General features: G+C 50.0%; 1 protein-coding gene across 1 annotated transcript in view; it reads right to left on the bottom strand.

Annotated features, from left to right (window-relative positions):
- Positions 1-26169, bottom strand: part of LOC119406363 (sushi, von Willebrand factor type A, EGF and pentraxin domain-containing protein 1-like) — a 43945-nt gene that overhangs the window by 17430 nt on the left and 346 nt on the right. The window contains exon 2 of the mRNA XM_049420062.1: positions 25431-25610. Within this exon, the coding sequence (XP_049276019.1) occupies positions 25431-25610 (180 nt within the window). The remainder of the gene's footprint in view (positions 1-25430; positions 25611-26169) is intronic.

Genomic DNA, 26169 nt, shown 5'->3' with positions numbered 1-26169 from the left:
AGCATATGTGCTGCTTTTCATGCCGATCCACAGTGCGCACACGCTGGTTTGTTTAAGACCTATGCCAGACTACGTCTTCGGTTTTACTGGCGCGGCATGTACACATTCGTACAAAAGTACATTCGATCTTGCACAGAGTGTCAACGCCGCAAGCCCAATCCTTGCCGCTCTTCTGGACCAATGCAGCCGTTGCCGTGCCCAATGCGACCATTTGACCGGGTTGGAATAGACCTTTACGGTCCTCTACCATACACATCCGCCGGAAATCGCTGGGTTATTGTGGCGATAGACCACCTCACGAGATATGCAGAAACAGCCGCTCTGCCAGCCGCAACGGCACGTGACGTTGCGTCTTTCCTGCTTCAACGCTTTGTTCTACGTCATGGTGCTCCTCGTGAACTCCTGAGCGACCGAGGGCGCGTCTTTCTCGCGGATGTTATTCAAGAACTTCTCGCTGAATGTCATGTGATTCACCGCTGTACTACCGCATATCACCCTCAAACAAACGGCTTGACCGAGCGTTTCAACCGAACTTTTGGAGACATGATTTCTATGTATGTCGCCTCTAACCACACCAACTGGGACCTTATTCTTCCCTACGTCACGTACGCCTACAATACGGCACCCCAGGCGACGACCGGCTTTTCTCCCTTCTTTTTACTCTATGGGCGAGAACCATCGTCTCCGATCGACACCATTCTTCCCTACCGACCCGACTCCTCAGAGGGCACACCAGTTTCCGAAGCTGCTCGATATGCAGAAGAATGTCGGCAACTAGCCCGCTCCCTTACAACTCAGGAACAGGGGCTACAGAAATTTCGACACGACGACGGACGGCCCCACAATCAATTTTCGCCCAACTCTCTTGTTTGGCTCTGGGTGCCTCCCACTCCTGCGCCAGGTAACTCCTCGAAGTTTGTTAGCCGGTACCATGGACCCTACCGCGTGCTACAGCAAACTTCTCCCGTTAACTACATCATCGAACCCCTCACGCCCACTACGGACCTGCGTCGCCGAGGCCGCGAAACTGTTCACGTGGATCGCCTCAAGCCATATCACGAACCCCTTGTTCTTACGACACCTTAGAACGCCTACTGGGCTCCGTCTTCAGCGAGGGGGAAAATGTGATGAAGAAGAAGTGCACCCTGAAGAGCTAGCTACACAGTCGTATCGTCAGCGCTACACAGGAGCGGCTCGTGCTGAACGTTGTTGCTGTTTGCGCTGGCTAGGCTTACGGTTCTACACTGTCATATTACAGTTTCTCTTGTCCACGCCGTGTCTCAGCTCTTTATTATAGGTTGTTTTCATGCAAAGCGCTTATCTGCGGTATGAGCATAGGTCTGCAAACCCACTCATGAGTCGACTAACTCAGATCGAGCCGTAAGGCTCGGTCTGAGTGAGTCCGGACAAGATTCAGTTTGGTGAGTTTGAGCCCCAGTGAGTCCGGTTGAGAAAAATTTTAGTGAGTCCGAGTCCGAGTTAGTCCAGTTGAGGAAAGTTTCGGTGAATCTGAGTCCGAGTGAGCAGTAAGCGCAAAATATATTTCTCGAATGAGCCTGAGTTACCTTTACCCTCTTTTGCCGACGTATGGTTTTATCTACATAACTTAAGCATTACTATCAGCCTTATGTCGGCTCACGTTTATACTCCCGACGACTCACACATACTTCAAAGCACTAGTGTTCATACGCCAGCTCAACATTTACTTATCAGAGGCGTGAGTTACGGAGGGAGGCAGGTGCCGTGAACACGCCCCCCCCCCCCTGGAAACTCTTTCACGGGAAGTCCTTGATAAAAAAAAATTGCAGTGGCTTAGCTCAGATATGCCAAGATATACGTAGCGTTAGCAAAGGTTCAGCTGATTACTGTTAGCTTTCCAGATTGTGTAGGATTATTAGCCTTCTTCTGTCCATTCTTCGTAAGCTGAACCGCTAATTTCCAGGCAACTACTTCTGGATCCGATGAGATAAGCTTCTCAGCTCGTCTGCGCCGTCGAGCAGCATTTGCGCTTTCCTTCGCCATGGCGTTACCCACCTGCAAACGCCAGTCAGAGGCGCTATCAAGAGGCCTCAGCGCAGCGTCAGACGGCGACTGCACAGCGAAGGCAAATACCTGCGCGTGCGACGGCGCCACTGTGTCTACGACGTCACTCCTCTCGAATGCGGCGCAGAACAGCAGCGGCGAGCCGCGCGCGGCGGTGTCGGAGAGCGCGTGAAATGCCAGCTCCGGTGACCCAGATGTGTGACATCACTGATCCTCGCGCATGCGCAGCACGCCTCATGACCCTCCACGCGAAATCGGCTCCGGCTAGGCAAGTGTAGCTAACGCTACAACATTCGGCGGATCCCACGCGTTGTGGGAATTGGTTTCATGCGAAGCAGTCAGCGAGTACTTCTGTGCTGTATTTCAAGTGTTACGAGGTGGATCGACGTGTTTTTGTAAGTGTAGTAGCTGTGAGCACATCGTGGGCTTACCTGGCACGTCGACAACACTAGCCTTTAAAGGGTAACTTATGGTGCGAAGTAACGTCAGCCCTCATGTTAGAGTACATACGTTAGTATTATCTAAACTAAGTGCACTTTATGATGCAATCAGGTGAATATCTTACGTAACTTTAGTTAATGTATTCATCCGGGGTCGAGCAATGCTTCAATGTAGCTTGCTGAATCACAGGAATACAAATGTAATGTTTATTAGACGGCTATAAAAGCGGAGCCAACACTGGAACCACAGACGTTAATCTGACATGACGCCTGTATCGTTGGAGTACATATGTAGTGTTTATTGCTTTCTTGTAAAATTAGATAGCCAGCACCACAACTACAATTTACGTTGCAACGAGATTACGACTGCATAAGCTGTTTTTCCAAACCAATTTACAGACATGGCGTGGATCTGTGGTAGAATACCTGATTGCCGCGCAGAATGCTTGCGTGCGATTCCTGCTGGGATCCTAATTTTTATTCGTTCCATTCGTCGGGTCAACGCTGCCGATATCGGTTTTGCTTAACGCTCTTGCATTTAAATTACTAATGTCTGTTGTCTCCATTCCTGGGTAGATATAAACTGTCAATCACCTGTGGCGCAAACCCGTACACCGCGGCCCGTAGTAAACGGGCATGTGCCACACTTGTCTGGAGGAAAGGGTTTGACGACGTACGCGACAGGATTTTCACGTTATTCTTGTCATGACCCGACAGTCATATTCGTCAAATCCTCTTACCCTCCCATGCCAATTTCGGTCTACACCAAGTTAAGGAGGCGATCATGAGAGCACCCAGACGTAGGCGGATAGATAGATAGATAGATAGATAGATAGATAGATAGATAGATAGATAGATAGATAGATAGATAGATAGATAGATAGATAGATAGATAGATAGATAGATAGATAGATAGATAGATAGATAGATAGATAGATAGATAGATAGATAGATAGATAGATAGATAGATAGATAGATAGATAGATAGAAACGCTCACAGTGCCAAAGGTTCGCTAAGAAATGCTTCGCACTTAATACCTCGTGTGAGTCATCTCTTTCAGTAAAAATGTCGTGACTGGATTGCAACCAGCGATAACTCGTATTTGAACGTATGAGATCAAAAGGCGCCAAAGAGAGCACCAATTATTCGAGATACTGGCGCTAAAGAGCATTGGCACCATGGTTGAAAAAGCTAATTATACGCTAATGTACCCATGAGTCGACTCACTCAGACTCAGATCGCGCCGTGAGTCTGAGTCTGTGTGAGTTCGAGTGAGTAATATTTTGGTGAGTTTGAGTCCGAGGAAGCACGGCTGAGAAAATTTTCAGTGAGCCTGAGCCCGCGTGAGTTCGGTGGAGGAAAACTTTTGGTGAGTCTGAGTCCGAGTGAGCTCTAAGGGCAAAATATATTTCATGAGTGAGTCTCCACATTTTTTGCCGACCTATGGGTATGAGCGTCCCTCTTCTATTTTGATAGCAGAATCAAAGCTACCACGGCGCGCTTCGCACGGTATGCCGTTGGGTAGATATCACTTTGTGAGAAAGATTGCCACTGATAGCAGTTATGCTGATAGGCTGCTCTCGAGACAGAAGCACGTAGCTACGGCGGCCGAAGAGCGGGTCACGTTTAATAGTGAAAAGTGGAATATAATCGCGCCAGAATAGCCAGGCTATCGATTAAGGGATGGGTGCGCCCTTGGCGTAGCGCTGCGGTCGAACGCCGCTGACGTGCACTCTTAATCAGGTACCGCTTAAGGCCGAACCATATAGAGCGTTTTTGCCGGCGTTTTCCCGGCGTTTCGTACGCCGGCGTCCCTCGACGTCGACGCTACCGGTGACGGTGGCCGAAACGTCCACCTCTGGACGGTCCAGACATCACGGGCGGCAGCGTCGACGCCGGAAGCAGTTCGATGGACGCAGAACCAATCAGCGTGCGGCTGGCAGCGACTTCCGCTACGTAACGGCGTCATCGCTGCTGCCAAGATGGCTGCCGCCCGCCTCGGATCTAATAAGTCGTCGCCGTGCACTGTGTGGCCCTTAAGTTCTCAACTGATGCTTGTATTTGACTTAGCTTGTTCCCTAGAAGCTTCGACAGCAAAGCGATCGTGATATCTTTGAAGTCTTTCCGAGTGCCGTACTCAAGTTCATCGGTAGGCTTAGCAGGAATGAGTGTATTGGCCGAATACGTAGCCTCAAAGATGTACGGCAGCTTCAAGCTCAGAGGCCATATATTACAAGTTTGTGCTTCTTCTTAATGCCAATAGCTGGCGCTACAAGTCAAATAAAAAAAAATACTTTTCGGTGGCGTTGTGTCACTGTGACTCGTTTTCTGCACCACAGAACTGCTAATGAGACATAAAACCTATAATCAGGAATATATCTTGTTGGTCCATTGACGAAAACTGTACACTGTTTTACGAGGTGTCAGGTTCATTCCCTCTGGTCACACTGTGTGACGCTGAGCTAACGCTCTTCATATGGTTTGCCGCCCTCTCTGACGGCGTTGATGCGACGACGCCGAGGGACGCAACGCCAGGAAACGCCGGCAAAAACGCTCTATATGGTTCGGGCTTTAAAGGACCCCTGACACCAAAATTGAAACCTCGAGATCTTTGTGTTGTTTGACTTTCCTGTATACGGGGGCACATCTGACCGATTATTAGTGACGAACGTTGCCTTTGAGATATCTTAATTTGGTTTTAAAGTAAGCGTGAGTGCTCACTTGAGTTGGCTGCACCTTGCGACATCCTGGTGTGACGTAGATAGAGGCCCCGTGTGACGTTCCACGAGTAAAGCAAGTATTGTGGACGTCACAGAAGGTTTGCGGGGCGCACGTGCACAATACGACGACTGGCACCCGGCGAGACCTATTGTTCCTCACCCCTCTGGCTCTGTTGTCGGGCTGCTCTCGAGGTAGTTTTCGTGAGGGGACACGCGCTTAACAGGTTTAACCCATACCGAGGCACCCATATACTTTCAATCTCTACCGCGCGCGGGGCCCCGATTTGAAGACCGCGCTGTCAACGTCACCACAGCTTGAGTGCACGTGGTCTTTGACGCTCCCCCGCATGGGGCGCCAGTTTCTTGTGGTTTTTAGGCGGGCGTTTTGAAGTGATGCTAAAATGGTCACAATTAACTACGCTAGAATTAGTTGTACAATACGCTACAGCATTTACGATTTAATTTAGAGATTACCAGACACAAAGCTACAAATTACAGCAAAAAAGTCACCAACAAAAATTTCGCTGTCAGGTCCCGCTTAAAGTGCTAGATATAACCAGGAAACCGGACATTCTTCGTCTGGTTTCCTGGACATAGCCAGCATCTAACCAGGACATGATCAAGAGTGTAGCGGTAATTTCGCGAAGATGCTGTTATCCACGCGCTCACGTGGTCCGCAAACTTTTGAGGTTGACTGGACGTGCAGGACTGGGTTCTCCCATGCTGTGTTGGAAACGGCTTATCGCTCTGCCATAGTACGTCACCTTTCAGGTGTCTACTTTGCCGCGCTACAACCAAGTTTCAGAAATGACCTGCTTACGAACAAGCGCACGTAACCACCATTTCTCGAAATTGTTTCTCATAACACAACAGTTATCCTATAGCAGAGTAAAAATTACTCTCAATTGTCCAAATTTTTTTTCTAGCACAGCTGTAACTGCCGATTTATTATACGTGCATTTCCTTTAGCAACCGCGATGGCTTACTGATCTCCCAATCGCAGAGTGCATTTAGTACTTAAGTCGTCCACACTGTTATTATATACAGCCAACGATGCGAACACGTGATTCGCCGATTAGTCATTGCTGTTCCTGTTAGCTTACAGCTAATGATTTTGTTGTAGGGACCGCTTCACACAGCTCTGCCATAGTAGAGTGCATAGCGCTCTAAACCGTTCACTTTTTGTTCTAAACAATTATAACATGAACCCGATTTCTTCCCCAAAATACGAGCGGCTTAGAGACAGCTTTCTCACAGTTAAAGTGCTTAGTACTCTATATCCTGTACATTTCTTCTGAACATCGATATGCGTGGTTTCTTCTCTAAGGAACAGCTTACCGGTCTCCCGCAGTAGAGCACTTAGTACCTTAAGTCGTCGCAGAGTTTTCTAAACATATTCTGTTATGCGTGGGCAACGAGCCAAGACTGCTCTTGTTAATTACAGGGTCAGCCGCATACTGCTGTCCCGTATTATAGAGTGCGTATTGGTCTAAATCATTCACCCTGTCTTTCTAAAAGGTGCTTCTTGTGACAGAATCGCTAAGCGCGTTTTTAAATGTTGTATTGTTGTCCTTGCGTCTACCTCTCGCGTAAATTTTGCCCAAGCAAGTTAAAAGCGTTTAGTGCACGCGTTTCTTGCTTCGTCGAGCAGCGGCGAAGAACGTTCTTTTTGAACATGGCCTCCGAAATTAGCCGGCTATCTCGGAGGCTATGCTTTGAATTCTCGAGTTTCGTTATAGTACACCAGAGGGAAATCTGACGCTCATGTCTATGCGAGCTGCAACGCATGGCATTTCAGCCACCTAGGGAATGAGGAGTAGATGGATTTACCTAAGCTTTGTTCTGTCGGTGTTCAGCAAACGTTCAGCAGTCCCACTTCACCAGCTTGACCCTTTTAGGCTCACCAATTAAAATTAGCTCACGAGGTTCGAACCGAATCATTCTTTTATCAGAAGCACAACAATAAACCAAACCACAAATGCGTTCGAAGCCGCAAGCACGAAGACTAGGCAAATTCATGTACTACCCACTATACCCATGTTGGCTGGATGGTCGCAGCGACACAGTTCCCTTGTAGGAACCTTTACGTCAGGCTCACGCTCGGTCTGCGTGCTCGAACATTTGGCACCAGAAAAGGTGACCCCGAAACGGGTGGCGCGATTCATTTTGCTCACCAAACTTCTCGCGTAGCTTCCGCAGCTTTGAACGCTATGCACGACACACGCGAAACTATATATTGTGTCTATGACCTTTAATGCCAAGGCATCCTAGGGATTCCAGCCTATGAGTGAGCATGGGCCGACCACGGAGACGGTAAATTACAGGGCCGACCCGCGGAAGATTGTAAAACCAGCTTCCCACAACAGGGGGCCGGCTGACATCGCGACGATGACACGTTTACCGATACAGGAGTTCAGTGCGCAGCTCGAGGCCGCTGTGCGCGCGCTTGAGAGCACGCAACAGGTGTGGCGATATAACGACGAATAATTGCGTGTCGTACTTCGGCCTTCATAAAGCCGTACAGACTCATACTCATAGTACTTGAGCACTCAGTACTTCAGTACTCATAGAACCGTAGTGCCACAAGAGAGGCACAAGAGGAAACATAGAAAGGTAGTACAAGGCGCAAACAAGGAGAAACGGAGTACAAGATTGTACGCGTATGAGCAAGGGTAGGGGAGTGCAATGGGACATAAAAACTACGCCAGTGTTTTACATATGTAACGCAAACTGCAAGTGAACTGCGCATATACGCGCAGTAGTATACGTATGCAAACATCACTCTTCACACAGCACGTGTAGTACAGAAAATAGGCGCAGCCGTAGCAGAAGCGTGCCGAACGAACTATGACCCTGCACTTATCTCGTATCATTCCTCTTTGGCGAGGTTCCGTTTGATTCGGTTAACCTGTCTACTGGCGGCGCTTTCGGCGTTATCAGCCTGTAACTCCGGCAGCGATTGCAGCCGTTGGCCCGACTAGCTTCACAGAGTCGAGACACGATGTTGTCATAGTTACTCTGACGTTCACTGCCACGGTCAGCGCGCTCTCCCGTGCCGTCTAGCGCGATTTCAAGGTTTCCGCGCGAGCGTCGACAAACTACGCGAACAGTTCCACGGCTAAGCATCCTCTTTCGAGGAGAAGGAGGTATCGGGCAAGCTTCCCTCCCTCTTTTTGCAGTTCCATAAGCTGCGATCACTCCCGTCCGAGGAAGGCGCTTTGTCTTTTTTTTTTTTTTTGGTTCAACGAACAGGCAGCCACGGTATCGCGCGCAACGTATTCTTCGGTATTACCAAGAATGAGACCCTCTGAAGCTACGTCATTGTTATCGTCCGCGAAGAGCCAACCAAGCATATACGCTTGATCGCAACGAATGGAAAGCTTGAAATGGAGGCAAAGGGTGGCGAGTTCATCACTGGACTGACTGTTGTAGCATGGAACAGCGAACGAAGTAGAGAATAATGCGAAATCTTGGTTTTCACTGTTCCTAAACGGGCCACTAGGACGCTGGAACGCTTGGCCGGTCGACGCTCGCGCGATAACCTTCAAATCGCGCTAGAGTGTGCCGCCTCTTCTTTCGCTGCTACGACTGTGTGTTGACGTCCTCACCTGCTTCTAGAAACATCTTTTGCCGCCTCGAGCACTGGCCAAAAAAATCATGAGGTTTAGCGCAAGACAACCGAGTAAAATTCTTATGCGTGCGAGTCGCCAACACAGGGACAGCAGCAACTGGGCCCTGCAGGTTCCATTTTGAGAACGAAACAGGTAAGCGATTATAACTCTTATCATTAATACAGGAAGATGACTAGTGATGACACAGTAGGCCATAAAAATTATGGCCTTTTAGAGCGAACAAACGAAAGGCAAAGGGGTTGAGGGGAGCACATTTCTCAGCCGGAAACGGGTCATTCACAGCAGCCGAGTTAAGCTGACTTTATTAAAAATTGGCTAATCGCATTCTGCCAAGTATCGCGTTTCACTCACAATCGTCCTAAATGGAACGTCGGGATTGTGCGTTTTAGCCGTGATGAAAACACGGAGACGTTATTTTGCTAGCTCCGATGGACCGGGCAAGTTTCGCTAGTCCCAAGCCCCTGCATAGAGCCATGGCCTTGCTTTTTACTCTTGTATCGCTAGCTTTTATCTTGATGAAGTTCTCTGCCACTCATCTTGCCTTCAAGTTGAACGTACATACATATCCACAGCCGTTTTAGCCATGAACCACTTTCGTCTGCTTGAATAGCAAACGCTGCGTGAAAAGTTTGCCTGCGGCGTACGCTTTGTGCTTATTTTGAACGAAGTTTATAAATAATGGGAAAGTGGGTTACTGTTTCTTGTGTCCAATATCACCTAAAGTTATAGTCATCAGGTTGGTGTATTTGGTCTGATCACTCTGTCCAATCCGTGAACATTACTTGGCTGGGACTCCATGATAAAAGCGTATGCGGCTGTGCACTGACATCTTGTGGGCGTGTAAGAAAAAGAAAATCACAGTTTCACCCCAAGGGCGAAGCAATGAATGCGATAGCAACGAAGTGTAATGTTATACGAAGTAAGGCTGGCAGCTGACTCTTTCGGATCCGGCCTTGCGTAACACTACAAGACGCTGGTATAAGAGAATAGGGCCGCTCCAGGGAGAGAAGCGGTTTTCGCAGTCTCTTCGCCTTGAGGGTACAGCAGGTAGAAGGATGTACGAGCCGTTCGCTGATGCCTCCCGAGATAACGCACGCACCAGCGATTGCAACCGCGCCCTTATAATCAAAGATCATAGTTGCTGCTCGTGCACCACACCCCCCCCCCCTCCCCGCGTTTCTTCACGCTCCTTCAAGACGGGCAGGGTGTTTCCTCTCTGCTTGAGCCGCAATTGACGGTAGGCTTCGCAAGCGGGATGATGCTAACGCATGCGCCTTCCGTGCTACGGAGATGGGTCGGCTCGTTCCATCTCTGCTTCAGCCGCGTTCGTCGCCCGCGCTCGCGCGCATTTACCCGAGAGTAGAACGGTGCGCGGGCGGATGTTATCGATTTGGACTTTATACAGAGCATGACGGCGACGGCCAAAACCAGTCGAGAGTGTCAGTATAATTGTTATCACAATAAAACAATCGGTGCAGAAGTAAACTGGCCAACTACAGTTGCCACAAAGCCGGTGTCATGGCTCACCGCATTTGCTAACTATGAGCACTGGTTAACACTGCCTAATATTCACTGGTAGTGGCGGAATCATGGCAAATATCGACTGGTGTTGGCTGTGTGATGAATAGTGTAGCTCAATAATGGCTAAACTGCGGATAGTATCGGCTAAATGGTGGCTAATGGCACGTGGTGTAAGCAAAATTATGGCCAACCCAGTGTAGTACTGCCATGTGTCTTCAATTCATGCAATTACAAATAATGACTGCACTCTGACGATGCCAGGGTGGCTGCTATGCTTCAATTTTTTTCGCAGCTAATTTGTTACGCAACGCTTATCGCGTCAATGTCGGCGTAGTTGGTATCAAATGTAAAGACAACAAAAGTGCGTCGGAGCCCCGGATTCAGCTTTGAAACGCAACGGTCCGTGATTATCAAGTGAAAGTTGCGATGTCCATGTCTCGATCAAATGACAGCCAACGATATGTTACCTTTTTAGCCTTGGCTCACAATGTCTTTTTTTCGCTCGCCTCTCGTTACACCGGGGCTACATTGGAGGTCAGAAAGATGTTTGGTTGCATGAAGGTAAAAGTTGATTTCGCGTATACATCACTGAGTCGTTGTCCACAGCACACTCCAAATACACTGAAGTGACAGCTGAATGCAGCTCTCCAACGCCTAAGTGTTTAGTAGGGTCGCCATCTCTCTGGCGTTGACAACTTGGAGATCAATCCCCTATACCTTTTCCGATTCCATGACGGCCGTCAGTTCGTTGGGGGGGAGGGGGGGGGGGGGAATGCGGGAGTTTATACGTTTTGCTGAATGATTGTCAGTGGAAGCACGTGGCAGTTTAACAATAGTAGGTTTCGGAATTCCTAGAAGGACCTTTTCTTGTGTGACAGGGGTATAACCCCGTTATTCAGGCATAGGTCGGCAAACTCACTCAGGCTCCGATCGAGCCGCGAGTCCGTGTGAGTAATATTCTGGTGAGCTTGAGAGTGAGTCCGGTTGAGGAAAGCTTTGGTGAGTCTGAGTGAGCCCTAAGCGGAAAATATATTCTGCGTCGCGGGCCATATGAACAGCTCGTTTTTGAAATTCGAGGTCTTCTCCACACTTCATATGAGAAAGGGCACCACGTGACGTTTCAATGGCTGCCAAGTCACTGCGGCGTCATAGGGAACGAACAGGCCGATAATGCCGCTCGGACAGCTCATGAAAGCACACAGGAAGATACCATCCCACTTTCAAGGTCTGACGCTGCCAGCAGTCTTCGAGGCCTTGCACAGGAGATCACGCTCGCTCTATGGTGCCCACCAAGCAGCCAAACCAACCGGACTAATCGTCAACGCCACCTGTCCTCTTTGATGCATATCTGTATGCCAACTGGACTCCGCCGAAGAGAGGCCACACTGCTTTATCGCTTGTGGCTAGGGGTGGCATTTACGAAATCCTATTGCTTTCGAATTGGAATGGCCGACAACGCTCTCTGCGATGCCTGTCGTTGCGAGGAGACGCTACACCACGTCCTGTGCGACTGTCCGGTATATAATGCTCAGAGACAGTCATTGGCGTCCGTTCTAGCGCGCCTTGATAGTAGACCAATGTCTGTTCAAACAATACTTGCAAGTTGTCAACAGAAGACATCACAACTGAAGGCGACGAAGGCACTGCTGAGGTTTTTGAGAGCGACTAACTTGGCCAAGCGCCTGTGACAGAAATGTCGCGTACCACGCAGGAGTGACCAACTACCACGCAAGAGTGACCGACTGTTTCTATGTGTGCTATGCTACCACGCAAGAGTGACCGACTGATTCTATGTGTGCTGTGTCGTGCTATCTTTTTATCTTTCTCTCTCTCTCTCTCTTTCCTCTTCATCTTTAAATCTCCCCCACCCTGTCCCCATGTGTAGGGTAGCAAACCGGTTGTCCTATACTGGTTAACCTCCCTGCCTTTCCTTCTCTACTATTTCTTCTCTCTTCTCTCTTGAGTGAGTCTGAGTGAGCTCCACACTTTTTGCACACCTGTAGTACATATATGTACTCAGGCAGGCCCCCACCAAAACTGACTGTGCTCCCGTAAGACAGTGCTTTAAGTACACCGAGAAGCGTGTATGAAATGCGTGTCTCGTAGTGACTTTGGTCATGTATGTACGCTGTTATCGGTGACCCGTCTGTGCATAATTATCCGAAGCTGCATATCGTAAGGTTGCTTGTTTGTGAAATTGACCGTTATGCGCAATGGCTTAATGAATGTGTCGTGTACGCGCACATCAACCGACGCACGGCCACTCCAGAGGTTGTGCCTCGCTTGCCGGTGCTGCCCGACGCGCTCACGCGCATGGCGCCTTCCTCAGACTCTCGTCCCCAGCTCCTGCATATCGTGTTACGTCTTCTGCCCTCGCTGTAACTTCCTCTGCCTCCTCTCGTCCGCTTCTAAAAGAAAGCAATAAAGCAGTCTCCTGCTAGCCGCTGTCTGGTGTGGTTCCTGTGCTGCGGGGCTCCGAACCCCAACATAACACTGTCGTGTACGCGCACATCAACCGACGGTGTCAAGTTCTTCCCCTGACCAGGTGCGTAAGTCTAGGGGTTCTCTCGAAAGCTTTGGGGCGTTCGATGGCCACGTTTGGTGGTAGGTAGCCTCACTGAGGGGAAGAACTTGACACCGTCGGTTCGGCACAGGTTCGTGTGCGTTTCAAATCAAAGGACTACGTGCTGCCCCTGCTGGTAATGAAAGGGACTGGGTGCAACCTGCTCGGACGTGACTGGTTCTCAGCACTGAACATCCGTGTGCACGGAATAAACCAGGTCGCCGAACCAAGCCAAGCGATCCAGGAGGTTCTCGCACGCCATCCTGATGTATTTAAGGAAGGTATCGACGGCTACGTGGGTCCATTGGTTCACTTGGACTTGGAAGAAGGTGCCACACCCAAGTTTTGCAAAGCACGTCCAGTACCCCTAGCTTACCAAGAGCCTATGGAGGAAGAGCTCGACCGCCTGCAAAAACAAGGCATCCTGGAGCCGACGCAACACGCCGAAATGGCCACACCCTTGGTGTGGGTGCGCAAAAAGGATGGAACATTTCGCGTTTGTGGAGATTACAGGAGCACAGTTAACGCGGTGGTCAAGAAGACGGCGTACCCACTGCCGACAACTGCGGAGGTGTTCGCAAAGTTGCGCGGTGGAACGACATTTTCGACGTTAGACCTATACCAGGCCTATCAGCAGCTAAGAGTGGACGACGAGACAGCCGCATTGCTCACCGTCAACACCACCAAAGGACTGTTCAAGGTGAATCGCCTCCCTTTTGGAGTATCCGCTGCACCAGCAATCTTCCAGCGGATGATGGAGACGACACTGGCCGGAATTCAGGGGGTGAGTGTCTACCTTGACGACATTATTGTCAGCGGGAAGGACGTTAAAGAGCATGCGCAACGTCTAGAGGAAGTCCTGTCGAGGCTAAGCGACAAAGGTCTGCGACTCAAGCAAGAGAAGTGCCGCTTCGGCATCAGCTCAGTCCAATTTCTCGGTCATAAAATCGATGCTCAGGGTGTCCATACGACCGAAGAAAAGGTAAAGGCAATCCTTGAGGCGCCAAAACCGACTGACAAGACCTCTCTGCAGGCTTTCTTAGGGCTTCTCGCCTTTTACGATCGTTTTTTGGAGAACAGAGCGACAGTAGCTGCAGAGTTGTATGGGCTTCTCGAGAAGAACACGCCCTGGAAGTGGGAGAAAAAACATCAGGATGCGTTCGAGATGCTTAAGAAGATGATTCGGTCTTCGACAGTCCTTGCGCATTATGACGAAAAAAGGCCTCTCATTCTGTCCGTGGATGCGTCGCCATACGGCATCGGCGCAATTCTCGCTCAAAAGGATGCGTTCGGCCGAGAGGCTCCCATTGCATTCGCGTCACGAACTTTGGGAACCGCTGAGAAAAACTACTCGCAGCTCGATAAAGAGGGCCTTGCGGTAGTTTATGGCGTCAGCCACTTTCACCAATATGTCGCTGGCCGGCACGTGACCGTATTAACGGATCACCAACCGCTCCTAGGCATCATGGGGGAGAAGAAGCAAATCCCCCAGATATTGTCACCGAGGATGACTCGATGGTGTCTGAAATTGGCCACATACGACTACGATTTGGTCTACAGGCCTGGACGCCTGCACCAAAATGCTGACGCGCTCAGCAGGCTGCCACTGCCCGCGCAGGTAGATGAGCCATGCTCCCCGGGAGATGTGCTTATGCTTGCGTCCGCGCCACGTTTCGAGCTGTCACCGCGTCAACTGGCTGAGCTGACCCGGAATGACCCACTGTTATCCCGCGTGATGACAGCCGTCTCAAACGGAGAGCTACGCCGGTTGCCCAAGCAGGAATTTTCGGCGTTCACAAAGCTTGGACACGAGCTTTCGCTACAGGAAGGCTGCGTGATCCGTGGTGCCAGACTGGTCGTTCCAGAGAAAGCAAGGAAAGACGTGCTCGACTTAGCACATGCAGGTCACAGGGGCGTGGTAGCTATGAAGGCGTGCGCTCGAGGCTATTTTTGGTGGCCCGGTGTCGACAACGACATAGAGCGGGTGGTCAAAAGTTGTGCAACTTGCTGCCAGTACCAGAAAACTCCAACTAAAGCACCAGCTCCCGAGTGGAAACGTGCGACAACACCATGGCACACAATCCACGCGGATTTCGCTGGGCCTGTGGAGGGAAGGATGCTCCTAATTGTGGTGGACGCATACAGCAAGTGGCTCGAAGTGCGCACCATGCGGAACATACAGTCGCCGACACTGATCGAGGAACTGCGAAACCTGTTCGCAACTTTCGGCATTCCCGAAAGGGTGGTCACGGATAACGGCCCGTCCTTTGTTTCTGCGGAAATGGAAAGAATTTCTGAAGAAGAATCGGGTGACGCACATCACAAGTGCACCCTATCATCCGGCCACGAATGGGCAAGCCGAAAGAATGGTGTATGAAACGAAACAGGCACTTGCAAAGGATCAGTCAGGTACATTTGCGTGCAGGCTGGCTCGTTTTCAGCTGAAACAGCACACCACCGTTTCAGTAACGACGGGCAAAACGCCAGCTGCACTCATGTTCGGCCGCGAGCTCTCAACGGCACTGACACGCATTCAGCCGCGACCAGCTGAGAGGGTGACCATTGACCACAGCGTTGCTGAGTTGCCAAGAAAGATAGAAATCGGGCAATCGGTCTTTTTTCCGCAACTTTGCAGGGAATCCTGCTTGGGTTGGCGGAACCGTGTTAAAGAGACTCGGACATCGATCTTGGCTAATCAAGTCAAGAAGCGGAACGGTTCGTCGGCACCTTGATCACATAAAGCCAGGTGCAGAGGCCTACCCGACAGAAGATTCGCCGCGGAACGATCAAACGAACGGACCAGTAGCAAGTGATCAACAAGAGACAGTGCCGGCTCCGTACGTGATCTCGCTCCCAGCGGAAGCGACGCCGCCGCATGATCTGCCCACAACGCCCGACTCCGAGCATAGCGAAGCTGAGGCCAGGTTGGACACTTGTGCGACGCAAGCTCGCGATGACCAACCCAGCGGGTCCGCGCAGCACCAAACTGCACCGAGGCCCCAACGTGATCGGCGTCCACCTGACCGATACGGTGACCCCGTCTAAGGGGTAAGGGATGTCGTGTACGCGCACATCAACCGACGCACGGCCACTCCAGAGGTTGTGCCTCGCTTGCCGGTGCTGCCCGACGCGCTCACGCGCATGGCGCCTTCCTCAGACTCTCGTCCCCAGCTCCTGCATATCGTGTTACGTCTTCTGCCCTCGCTGTAACTTCCTCTGCCTCCTCTCGTCCGCTTCTAAAAGAAAGCAATAAAGCAGTCTCCTGCTAGCCGCTGTCTGGTGTGGTTCCTGTGCTGCGGGGCTCCGAACCCCAACATAACAGAATGTACTGACACTAAACAAATTTCTAAAATCGATTTATATGCCTGGAAATCATACAGATATCATAAGCAGGTTTAGTACAGCCAGCGAAAGCTAATTTTATGTATGTACTATGCCCTGTCCACGGGGCGTTCTGTGTAGCTTTATGTGTGAACTTTCTTGCTATGTGTCCCCAAGAAATGGAAAACTGACAATCACCTGCTTATAGCGCGAAGTTACAGGGAAATCTATACGGATTTTTCGGAAGCTTTTCAGATGAAGAAAAATTCGTCCTGGTCCAGGGATCGAACCCGGGAACGAGGCCTTTCCGGGCGGTCACTCTACCGATTCCTCTCACCAGGATGCTAGCAATGGGATCGCGAAGGCGAAATAATTAGGCAACTCCCAAACGTCTTCACCTTTCGCGCATTAATGTAAGCAGCTTCTGCCTCCCGTAAATCCAGGGTACTTGAAAAGCCGTTGCAAAGCATAAATTTGGGCATTGGTCCAGTAAGCACGTCTTGCCCTTACTGCATAGAACACAAGATTGTACACGGCATAAATGCGCCTTCGCACAGCGTAAAAAAAAAAGGAAAATAAATTCGGCTGGGCGTGTGGTAGGGGGGTACAGTTCTGAGGCTTCCGCAATCGTCTGCGAATGCGATCTCCCGGTCAAATAGCTCGGGGCAACGTCCCAGCGAACCATTTCCGAAAATAACATCGGGTCCAGGGATTCAATATAGGCCTGTCTGCATACCTTTAGGAAATAACAATATAGGCAACTCGTTCGGTCAAGTTTTGTCCCGCTTCCTGCATCGAACCTGCGTTTTTGTGCTCTGGCGCGCCGTAACAATACACAGTATTCAATGAAAAAAAAAAATGTTAGCAGAACCACTATTAAGCGCCACAAAACCAGATTCGGAAGCTTGTTTTCGGGTTCTGGGGCGATCATCGCTTCGCATGCCGCGCTGCAACAATGCACGCAACTTGTTAAGAAAAATACGATATAGCATCAATGTACAAACACTACGAAATTCTCTCGAGAAACGCTTGTTCAATCGAGTGGCGAATACGCATTCCAAAACAGCGACGATTAACAAGACATAAAACGCGCGTGTACACGAAGTATAGAAAACGCGATTTTATACGGTACTGTTGTATCGCGTGAGGATGGGTGTCTGGGCGAGAATTCCTGGCGGAACAGGTATTTCGTGCCGGGAGTGCTTGCAAGGAATGGTGGAGGAGGGGGGGGGGTGGAGTTGCAGAGGAGGAGAGAAATAAACACGGCTACTTGATGTGGGGGCGAGGGTAAGCAGTGTAAACGAGTGAAGATAAAAAAAGCCACATACAAACAAAATGGAGACGCTTATAAGCGGCCGCGGAGGGGGGGGGGGGTGCGAGAGCGGAGGGAGAGGGGGGCAGCATCTGCACAGCCGGCGTCTCGATGTTGTAGTATGTGACCCGGAACGCCAGCACGCTCGTTTCCTCCGGGGCCTATCTTTCTTTCCCGCTCATTTTGAAACTCCTCGCTCGCATTTTGCTTCGGCAACGCGGGTTTGTCTTTTCTTTACCAAGGGTATTTTGAGGGAGGGGGGGTGGTCTTGCTTTTTTGTTTTAACTTCCACACCCTCCGCCTGTCATTGTTGAGCTTGGTAAATCGTTTCCTGTAGGAGGCGGGCTTGCTCGCTCCTTCGAACGATTCGCGAAAAAAAGCCGGCTCAATTTTTTTTTTCTTGCTTGAGTACGAAGAAATCTGTTCAAGATGTGTATATAGGCGTGCTACTCGGTGTTCCGCAGTCAGGGCAGATGAGAAAACACACACACACACAAATACAAGTAAGTGTTATTCTGCGTATAGACCCAAGTTATCGGCCCTCCGAAGAGCAACGAACAAAATAGGCAAGAAATGAAAAATATCTGAAGCAGACGAAGCGAAGACAGACGATCAGACTGGCATTGTTGCATCGTTGTGTTTAGCTGCTTTGCAGTGTAAGACGCGCGCCTCGCTTCCTGAGCTTCGCCGCCCTATTCGTATACGAGCGATGCCCTTCTATTCATTGCACTGCCTGAGCCCGAGAGCCTAACAGAAAACCCGAGAGTCAAATGGCGTGGCTTTCGCGAGAGAAAGAAAAAATAAATAAGAATACTTAGGAAGAAAGACGGGCGTAACGCAACTCTACGAAGCGATTTCCAACGTTTTCCAAACCTTGGCTCGCAACTTTTTCTCGTTCCACGGCTCCATTTTCGGTGTTTCCCGAACAACGCAACGACGTCGCTGCAGCTCTGCTCATGCTGAAGATAAAGGAGGCACCACATGTACCGCGGGAACTTTTTTTTTCTTTCTCCCTCTTTAGGTAGCAAACGAAAAAAAAAATGTTTACGACTTCGTGGTCTGTGCTGCGCCATCCCGAAATACGTGCGCTCGAAAGTTCACGCGGCTTTGTCTGTTTTGCAGAAATGCAGCGAGATGCCGCTGGGATAAAACGCTGAGCCGTCATGGCTTTGTATTCTTTGCTGCATGTTTGTTGTACGTCACTGAAAAAAAAAAACGCTCGCTACGCCAACGACGCCGTTTTGCGTTTTACTCGCGGGACATCCTGTACGACAAGGCTTGCAAAGATGCCTCGGCGGTAAACGTTTGGCTAGAACGATAAGCGGGCAATGGGAAATGGCCGCCTCAAATAGATTTTCGCGCTGATATGTCCGCACAACGAGAGAAAAAAGAAATGCAATTACAAATCTAGCTCGTGGCTTTTGCCTATTCTTGGTCCGCGCTTTAGCCATTGCAATGTTGCTTTTCTTGAAAAGTTGATCGCGTGTGTCTCTTCGTGCTGTGCTTACTCCCTCCCATAGGCGTGCGCATGAGATAACACCCCCCCCCCCCACTTTCTATCTCGGTCTAATGGCTCGTCCTTGCACTGCGTTCTTATCGTAAGGGCCTGAGTGGGAGGGGGTCCAGAAGATAGTAGGGGTTGCTACAGTGAACCCCTCCCCTCCCCCCCTTAATGGGGAACCCTCCACACGCTTAAACCTGCTCGCAAATCTTGGGTCTATCTTTGAATCCACTGTATCGCTGACACGTTCATCAATAGGAGGATAAATATTCTTCATATCATACATGCGAAATTTACAAATTTAGCATATAGTCGTCTAAGATAACGCTTATGTAACACAGTGGACATTGGTCAGATCTACACCGTGGTGAGATACAAGGCTGGACCGAGAAACACATGCACGCCGTAAACGCAGACTTCAAGGGAGTTATTTTTCTGGTCCTGATTGGCTGTCACCGACAACAAAAGAGACGGCGTGAGACGCCAGATTAAGTATAAGTTAATAAATTAGCGCGCCTACTGCGTAAACATTCCTTTTTTTTATTTCATGGACAGTGCTGACACGTTGTATGGTTGTTTAGTCTCAATCTATACCAGCCCATTCTAGTTGGCCCAGTATATTAGTGTTTAGTCGTACATTTAATGATTTTCCCAGATCAAGAACATTGCCATCAGTACATAAGTCAACTAAGCATTGGCAACCTAGCGGCACTCGACAGCCAAGTCGCTCACAAATCCGTTAAGGCAAGGTCGATGCCACCGGCAATGCTTCGTCTAAGGACGGAACAACAGAAGCGTAACAATGCGTACGAGATACTGTCTATGCCCTGTCGAAACGCGCACGATCTTTCGGAGAAAAAAGCGCAGCCGAAAAGTCATTGCCTGCAAGCACACGAGCCGATGCCTAATGCATATGTCCTCATATATTTCGGGCTCAACCCCCTGTCACGTTGCTACCTTCTTTGGGCTACAACCTCCGCCTTCCGTCTGATGTCATGTCAAATGCGTGCGCTTGAGGTCCGGGCTTAACAGCTTTGTTTGCCCGAGCCCGCGACAAGCGGAATATAATCTGTCCCACGCGTGGCCGTCGTGGCTGGTTCAGTCAAGGGGAAAAACGGCCGTTTCGCTCGACCAGCGCACGACAGACGCGGTGAGCCGTCCCTGTCCTCTGGCTGCCGTGGCGGCTCGCCACGCTTGGATGCACCTCGGACGAAAGCAGCCTTTCCAGTGGACCACCAGATAATAAAAATCAAGCGACGAAAGAAGGAGCACAAATGGTGCAAACAGAACAAGCGCCTCGGACGAAAGCAGCCTCTCCACCACACGCTGACCACCATATGATGAAAAAAACACAATCGAGCGAATAGAACGCAAAAAAGATCGACCGACCTCTCAGACATCAGCGCCGGTCGGAAGAGAGTTTTCGACGGGGCACGCCTCTCCCTGTTGCTTTAGTAGTTTAGTTTTGTGCGACGACGCATCTGTCACTCCCTTTCCCTCTTTTCTGTCTCTTCGTACGAGAGAGTCGAAAGAACGTGCCGGTGTATCGACTCATCATTTGTGCGTGTGTGTGTGTGTGCGTGTTGCTTTATTTGTAGTTTCACTCGACCGTCCGCCGCTCAGTGTCAGTCGGAGTGCCTCGTTTCTACGGTGTTACAACGCGAGCACGTCTTATGTTTTTGTGTTGTTTTCGGAGCATCGCATCATCCCTGTCTGCGACGTAGGGAGTGCCGTTGTGGTCGTGACTGCTCGTCGCTGACGGAAGTATGAACTTAGGGTACCTCGTGATGCGCTAACGCAATGCCCTGCAGAGTCGATGTCCTTCTCAGTGTATCGCCTCTCGGTCGGTGTCCGTTAGCTACAACAGCAAGTCAACACACACACACACACACACACACACAAACACACACACACACACGCACACACGCACACACACACACACACGGACACACACACACATGCGCCGTTGTGTGTAGTCTGCCTGCATTGGTTTCGGATTTCGTGACCTCCGACATCGCGAACGTGTAATCTGAGAGAAAACTTCAATAAAAGAAGTATTTCAATGGATCTCTCGCGATGCGCCGGAGCCATGCACCAAATGATACGGCTTGCGGTGAAAATGATGCGCTCGGTGTAGGACCGGAAATCGGAACAGATTTCGACCATCGCTTCTTTTGTCTCAGTTCTCGGTTTCTTTGGCTTTTTCAGGTCGCCTTGAACTGCATCATTGTCGGAAAGCTTGAAAAATTGTCTTGGAGGAACCAGCGACCAAAACAAAAATGCAAGGAGTCGTTTTCATTCAAGGAAATTTTGTTGGAACAATGTATACAAAGATATGCTGCTGTCTAGGATGCGAGAAATTCGAAACTGTGCACAGCACTGCATGACGCACGGCACAGGTGTTGTTTTTGTGTATCTGTATCTCAGTTACACTAGACACGAGCTTGCCTTGTCGCTTACTATTTTCTCTGCAAAGCTGAAAAGTTTTCACACATGCGACAGCAGCGCCAGAGCGCCCACCCTAGCGAGCGGAAGAAGCGAAATAGGGCAGTGGCGAGCACAACGCGTGCGTCTACCTACGGGCACCGCCCACTGACCGGAGGGCACTACTAGGTCTCATTCGAAGACCCAGTGTCTCCGACATGGACCGCTAGGGGCACGAATACAAGTATATTCCAGCCATGGCCCGCCCACTCGCTGCGGAGGGGGAGGGGGGGACGCGTTGTTCGCATCTTGTCCGGCGACGGTTCAATTTCGCTTCTTCTGTCCACATAGGCTGTGCGTACCGGCGCTGCACTCGCTGTGGACTCCTCATAACTCCGCCGGGGGGATGAAACTTCGCGGTTTCTCTGTCCCGTGACCGCAGCGATCCTGATGTTTGGGGGCTGTACTACCTACGAGCATAAATGAGCATTGCTGTTCCATTTTATATTTATTACCAGATTACTTATTAATTCCGGTGTTTTTAATACGCAAGTGAACCTAAAGGTTGCAGTTCGAGATTGCGAAAATACGAGCGCCAGCCGGAGTGGAAAACGGGAACTGAGCCGTCCTATCTCTCACTGCGAAGAAGGGGCGTTTCTTGTCGCGCGTGCATGTATGATACGGCCTACGGTGTCCGAAAGGCTGCTTTTACCACCGTAAAGTTTGTTTCAGCGAAACTGGTGAAACCCTTGCAAGCTTCAGCGAAACAGACTCAGTAGTGGATTCGCGCCGTCATCACAAATCGTGCTGTGCTGAGTGGTGTCGAAATTGTTCACGCCACACCGGCATAAAATTCTTTCGTATCCCGGCGGACGAAAGGTACGATCTGCACGCTGCTCGTTTTGTTTTTCTACCCTTGCACGGCATATCAGGATGGGATTGCAGCAGTAGCGTAAAATATTCATGTTGTGTTTTCACTGTATGAATGGTACGTTTAGGCAATGAAACATTCAAACAAACTCTGCTCTTTATTCTTGTCCAATTTATGTGTACACATAAACAAAAACAGTGTTACTTAGAATAAGTGGTGCAAAAATAGGTGGATGGGCAAACCATCAATCAGAACGCAACAATTGCCGTTCTGATCATGTGGCGGGTTGCGCAACAGGAAGAAGGTCGCGCGCTCGCCTTCTGAATACCTTCCTTGAATTTGGCGCTCAATCGCCCCCCCCCCCCCCCCCCGCCATTCGGATCCTCTGTCCTCTTCAAGATGGCGTCCCCCAGTGCGTGTCTGCAATGCGTCGCCATGTTCTAGTACCGCCCCCTAACACCAGGTGTTCGTCCGGCGCTGTGAGCGAATATCGCGTTCCATGGATGGTATCGGAAGTTTCACTCCCCTGACTCCGCTGGCTACGGCCGTACTAGCATCGCAGTTCGACGAGGGATGCTATTCTGGACCAACGTCTGGACAATCTCAAACGCCGCCATTCACCCACTCTTATTGGCCCAGAATGCTGCTACGGCCAATATGATTGGCTTAAAATGCCGCCATTCCGGAATTTGGCAATATGGCGGAATTTGACAGTGTCCAGAATAGCACCCCGGCGATCAGGCTCGAGGGGACACGCTCGTGCGTCTCATATTCTTCGCGACCCTAACAGGAAATGCCGGCGACACTGAGCCGTTGAACAAGAGCCATGTGGCGCCTTTTGGCCAGCGCATGCCTGTAGCGCATCTGTGTATACGTACAGACAGGCTTTCCGCCGACCCAAGCCTTTAAAAAGGCTTTATATTTGTGTTTTTATGTGCATTTCTTGCATACTTAGCTTCCTTATGAAAGCGGCCAGACATATCTCGAACACTTCCGCGTTGTTACCGGGGCATCGTGAAACCTGACGTTTAATTCGTCAACTTCGGACGGCAGCGTGAGCGGGACTAGGTCGACCGAAGGCCGTCGACTCGGAATAAGTCGAGCGTCCGCTGTACCTCGACGTGGCAGGCACTGTTGCTTTGATTGACAGCTGCTCGTCCTTGGCAATGAGTATCCCCAACAGCGGCCGTCGCCGCCCTCGTGATCTTCGTGGCCACGAAACCCGTTTCGCCTCGACGAATGCCAAGTTAGACAATCTACGACCGAACTCGTTTAAGATCTGATTTTAAAGCGGAACATTCTGTGCGATGGAAGTTGACCTCTCGTGCGTTGTCTATGGACCAGTATAACATGAGAGAGAGAGAGAGAGAGAAGAGACCGCTTCGGTAATACAGCGGTTGTGGTGTTCGGCTTCTCACCCGGAGGTCGCAGGTTCGATCCCGGCGGTCGCATTTCGATGGAGGCGAAATGCGAGATGCTCGTGTACTTTACGATATCAGTGCACGTTGAAGAACCCCAGATGGCCGAATTTTCCAGAGCTCTTTATTGCGGCATGCCTCACACTGATATCGTAGTTTTGGTACGTGTAAACCCTAGATATTAGTATAAAAAACAAGAAAAACGCTGTTCGTGCTAAAACAAGAAATGGAATATCTGGTAATGAGACATACAACATAAAAACTACCACTTATAATTTGGAAAGAAGGGGAATTTTAAGGGCTCGTTTTTCTTTGTTAGACACAACATTAATTAGAACTAACAGACAATCAAGCCAAGAAAAGTATAGGGCATGTTATTTGTAGTTATCGTGATATAAATATGAAGAAATTGAAGTGACGAATAGGTAACTTGCCGCCGGCAGGAACCGAACCCGCAACCTTCGAATAATGCCGATGCTCCACTAATTGAGCTCCGGCGGCCGTCATCCTCCCGTCCACTTTATCGGCTATATCTGTGCACTTAAACATGGGAGCCTTAATCAGCGCCGCTCGTAGCCATGACGGCGAGTGTGGAACACTCTTTTTCTGCCTGTTGGCGTCACGTAGCTCGTGATCATTTTACGAGCTGGCTGCTGACCAATAATCTCTCGCATACTACCTGAAGGCATCAAGTCTGCCAGAACGAGACCGTCGCTATGAATGAAGCAAAGATGACTTTTAAGAGCTCGTTTTTTCATTTGTTATACACAACATTCATAATCATTAACACACATATAACCTATATAGGAGAGATATACAATGAAGAAAGGATAAATTATGAAACAAAGCTATGGTTCGTATGAAGAATAAAGTATTTACGCGCATGATACCAGGACTTGCTAGTGTCGGTAATTCGCTCTTTCCGAAAGTTAATAGAATGGTACACGTGAGTACTATGCATCTGCGTCTGTTTGTAAAGTGCTGCGCACACGGCGACAATACCCCTTCGGAAAGTCTTTCCAGAGATGCCTTTAAATGCACACAGCATCTTAGTAACTGCCCCCAGCTATTTGTACCGCCTGACTGGGTATCTGATCACAGATGACATCACACACACACACACACACACACGCGCGCGCGCGCGAGTGACGTCCGCGCGATGCATGTGTATGCCGAATACATGCACATAAAAGTGACCTGATATGTAGGGATTCAAACTCTGAGCGTCTTACCAGAACGCCGCAAGCGCGTACCTCATCAGTTACAATAGGAGACTCAGTGGCACCGGACATTATAGGGGGTATGCACTGAGCCTTGATCCGCAAGGCGACAACACCATCGCCGCGCAATCTTGGAGGTCCGTTCGTACACGCCGTCTGTGCTGTCCGGATCTCTGACTTTTGCCGTACGGATCTCTGACACAGCGCGTGCAGCGAGCATTTTGCGCGTGCGGAGAGTGCGCGGACCGTCAAAATGGCGGCCCCCGCCGCTAGCGCTCCTCGCGGATGACGTAAAGGGAATACCGCCTATTTGCTTCGGTATTAGAGAGTTGCGAATATTCGCAAACTCCTAGCTACAATACTGTCGTGAGGGACTCTCTCCTCTCTCTCTGGGAGCTGAGGACAGGTGGTAGAGCGCGTGTTCCAGTAGGTTTGGCACTCACCGCAGTACGGGATTCCTTCGGGCACCCAGGTTCCGTTCACGGTGCAGACCCTCCGTGACGGACCGAGGAGCTCGTATCCAGCATCACAGACGTACGTCGCCACAGTGCCGGGAGACATGTCGTCCCTCGAGAAGGTGACCGTGGCATGAGCCGGGCATCCCGGGTATCCGCAGACGTTATCTGTAGACAGACAAAAAAAAAGTCGTAAAACACTCGAGTTCATCAACTTTTTTACTGAATGAAAACACTGTAATAGCGCTTTTCATCTCTTTAAAGGCTGAGTGAACAAAATTTTTGCCGCCGAGATTTTCAGCCGAACTGAAGGTTGAATGCTGAAATCGGTAGACACAACCTTCATTTCAGAAAGAAACGAGGAGAAAATAATGAAGTTCAATGCATTTTTCACAAAGTGCCGCGTTTACCGGCTGAGTGCTGAACTAGAGCAGGTGAAGTTTAACGTCACCGGAAACGGGCTCCCAGCAATGCCAACCGTCTCCTGCGTCCCTCAATCCCACTCAGCTCCCACTACGGCTCCTAGAACCACTACAAATGGCACAGGCATGCGAACAATGCTTTCGGGTGAGGGTAAAAAAACCCCTAAAGAATAGGGTACGTCTCAGAGCCTTTGGGAAAGGGGGAGAGTGGGATGTAAAGGAGAAATGGAGAAAGGGAAGAAGCGGGACAGGAAAACGTCCAATCTGCATCTGCCACGGTGATTTTAACGTCACGGCTCGCGCGG

The sequence above is a fragment of the Rhipicephalus sanguineus genome, chromosome 10 (assembly GCF_013339695.2).
Source record: "Rhipicephalus sanguineus isolate Rsan-2018 chromosome 10, BIME_Rsan_1.4, whole genome shotgun sequence".
Taxonomy (NCBI): domain Eukaryota; kingdom Metazoa; phylum Arthropoda; class Arachnida; order Ixodida; family Ixodidae; genus Rhipicephalus; species Rhipicephalus sanguineus.
The sequence above is the reverse complement of the archived record's forward strand: the minus strand, read 5'-3'. Positions and strand labels throughout refer to the sequence as shown.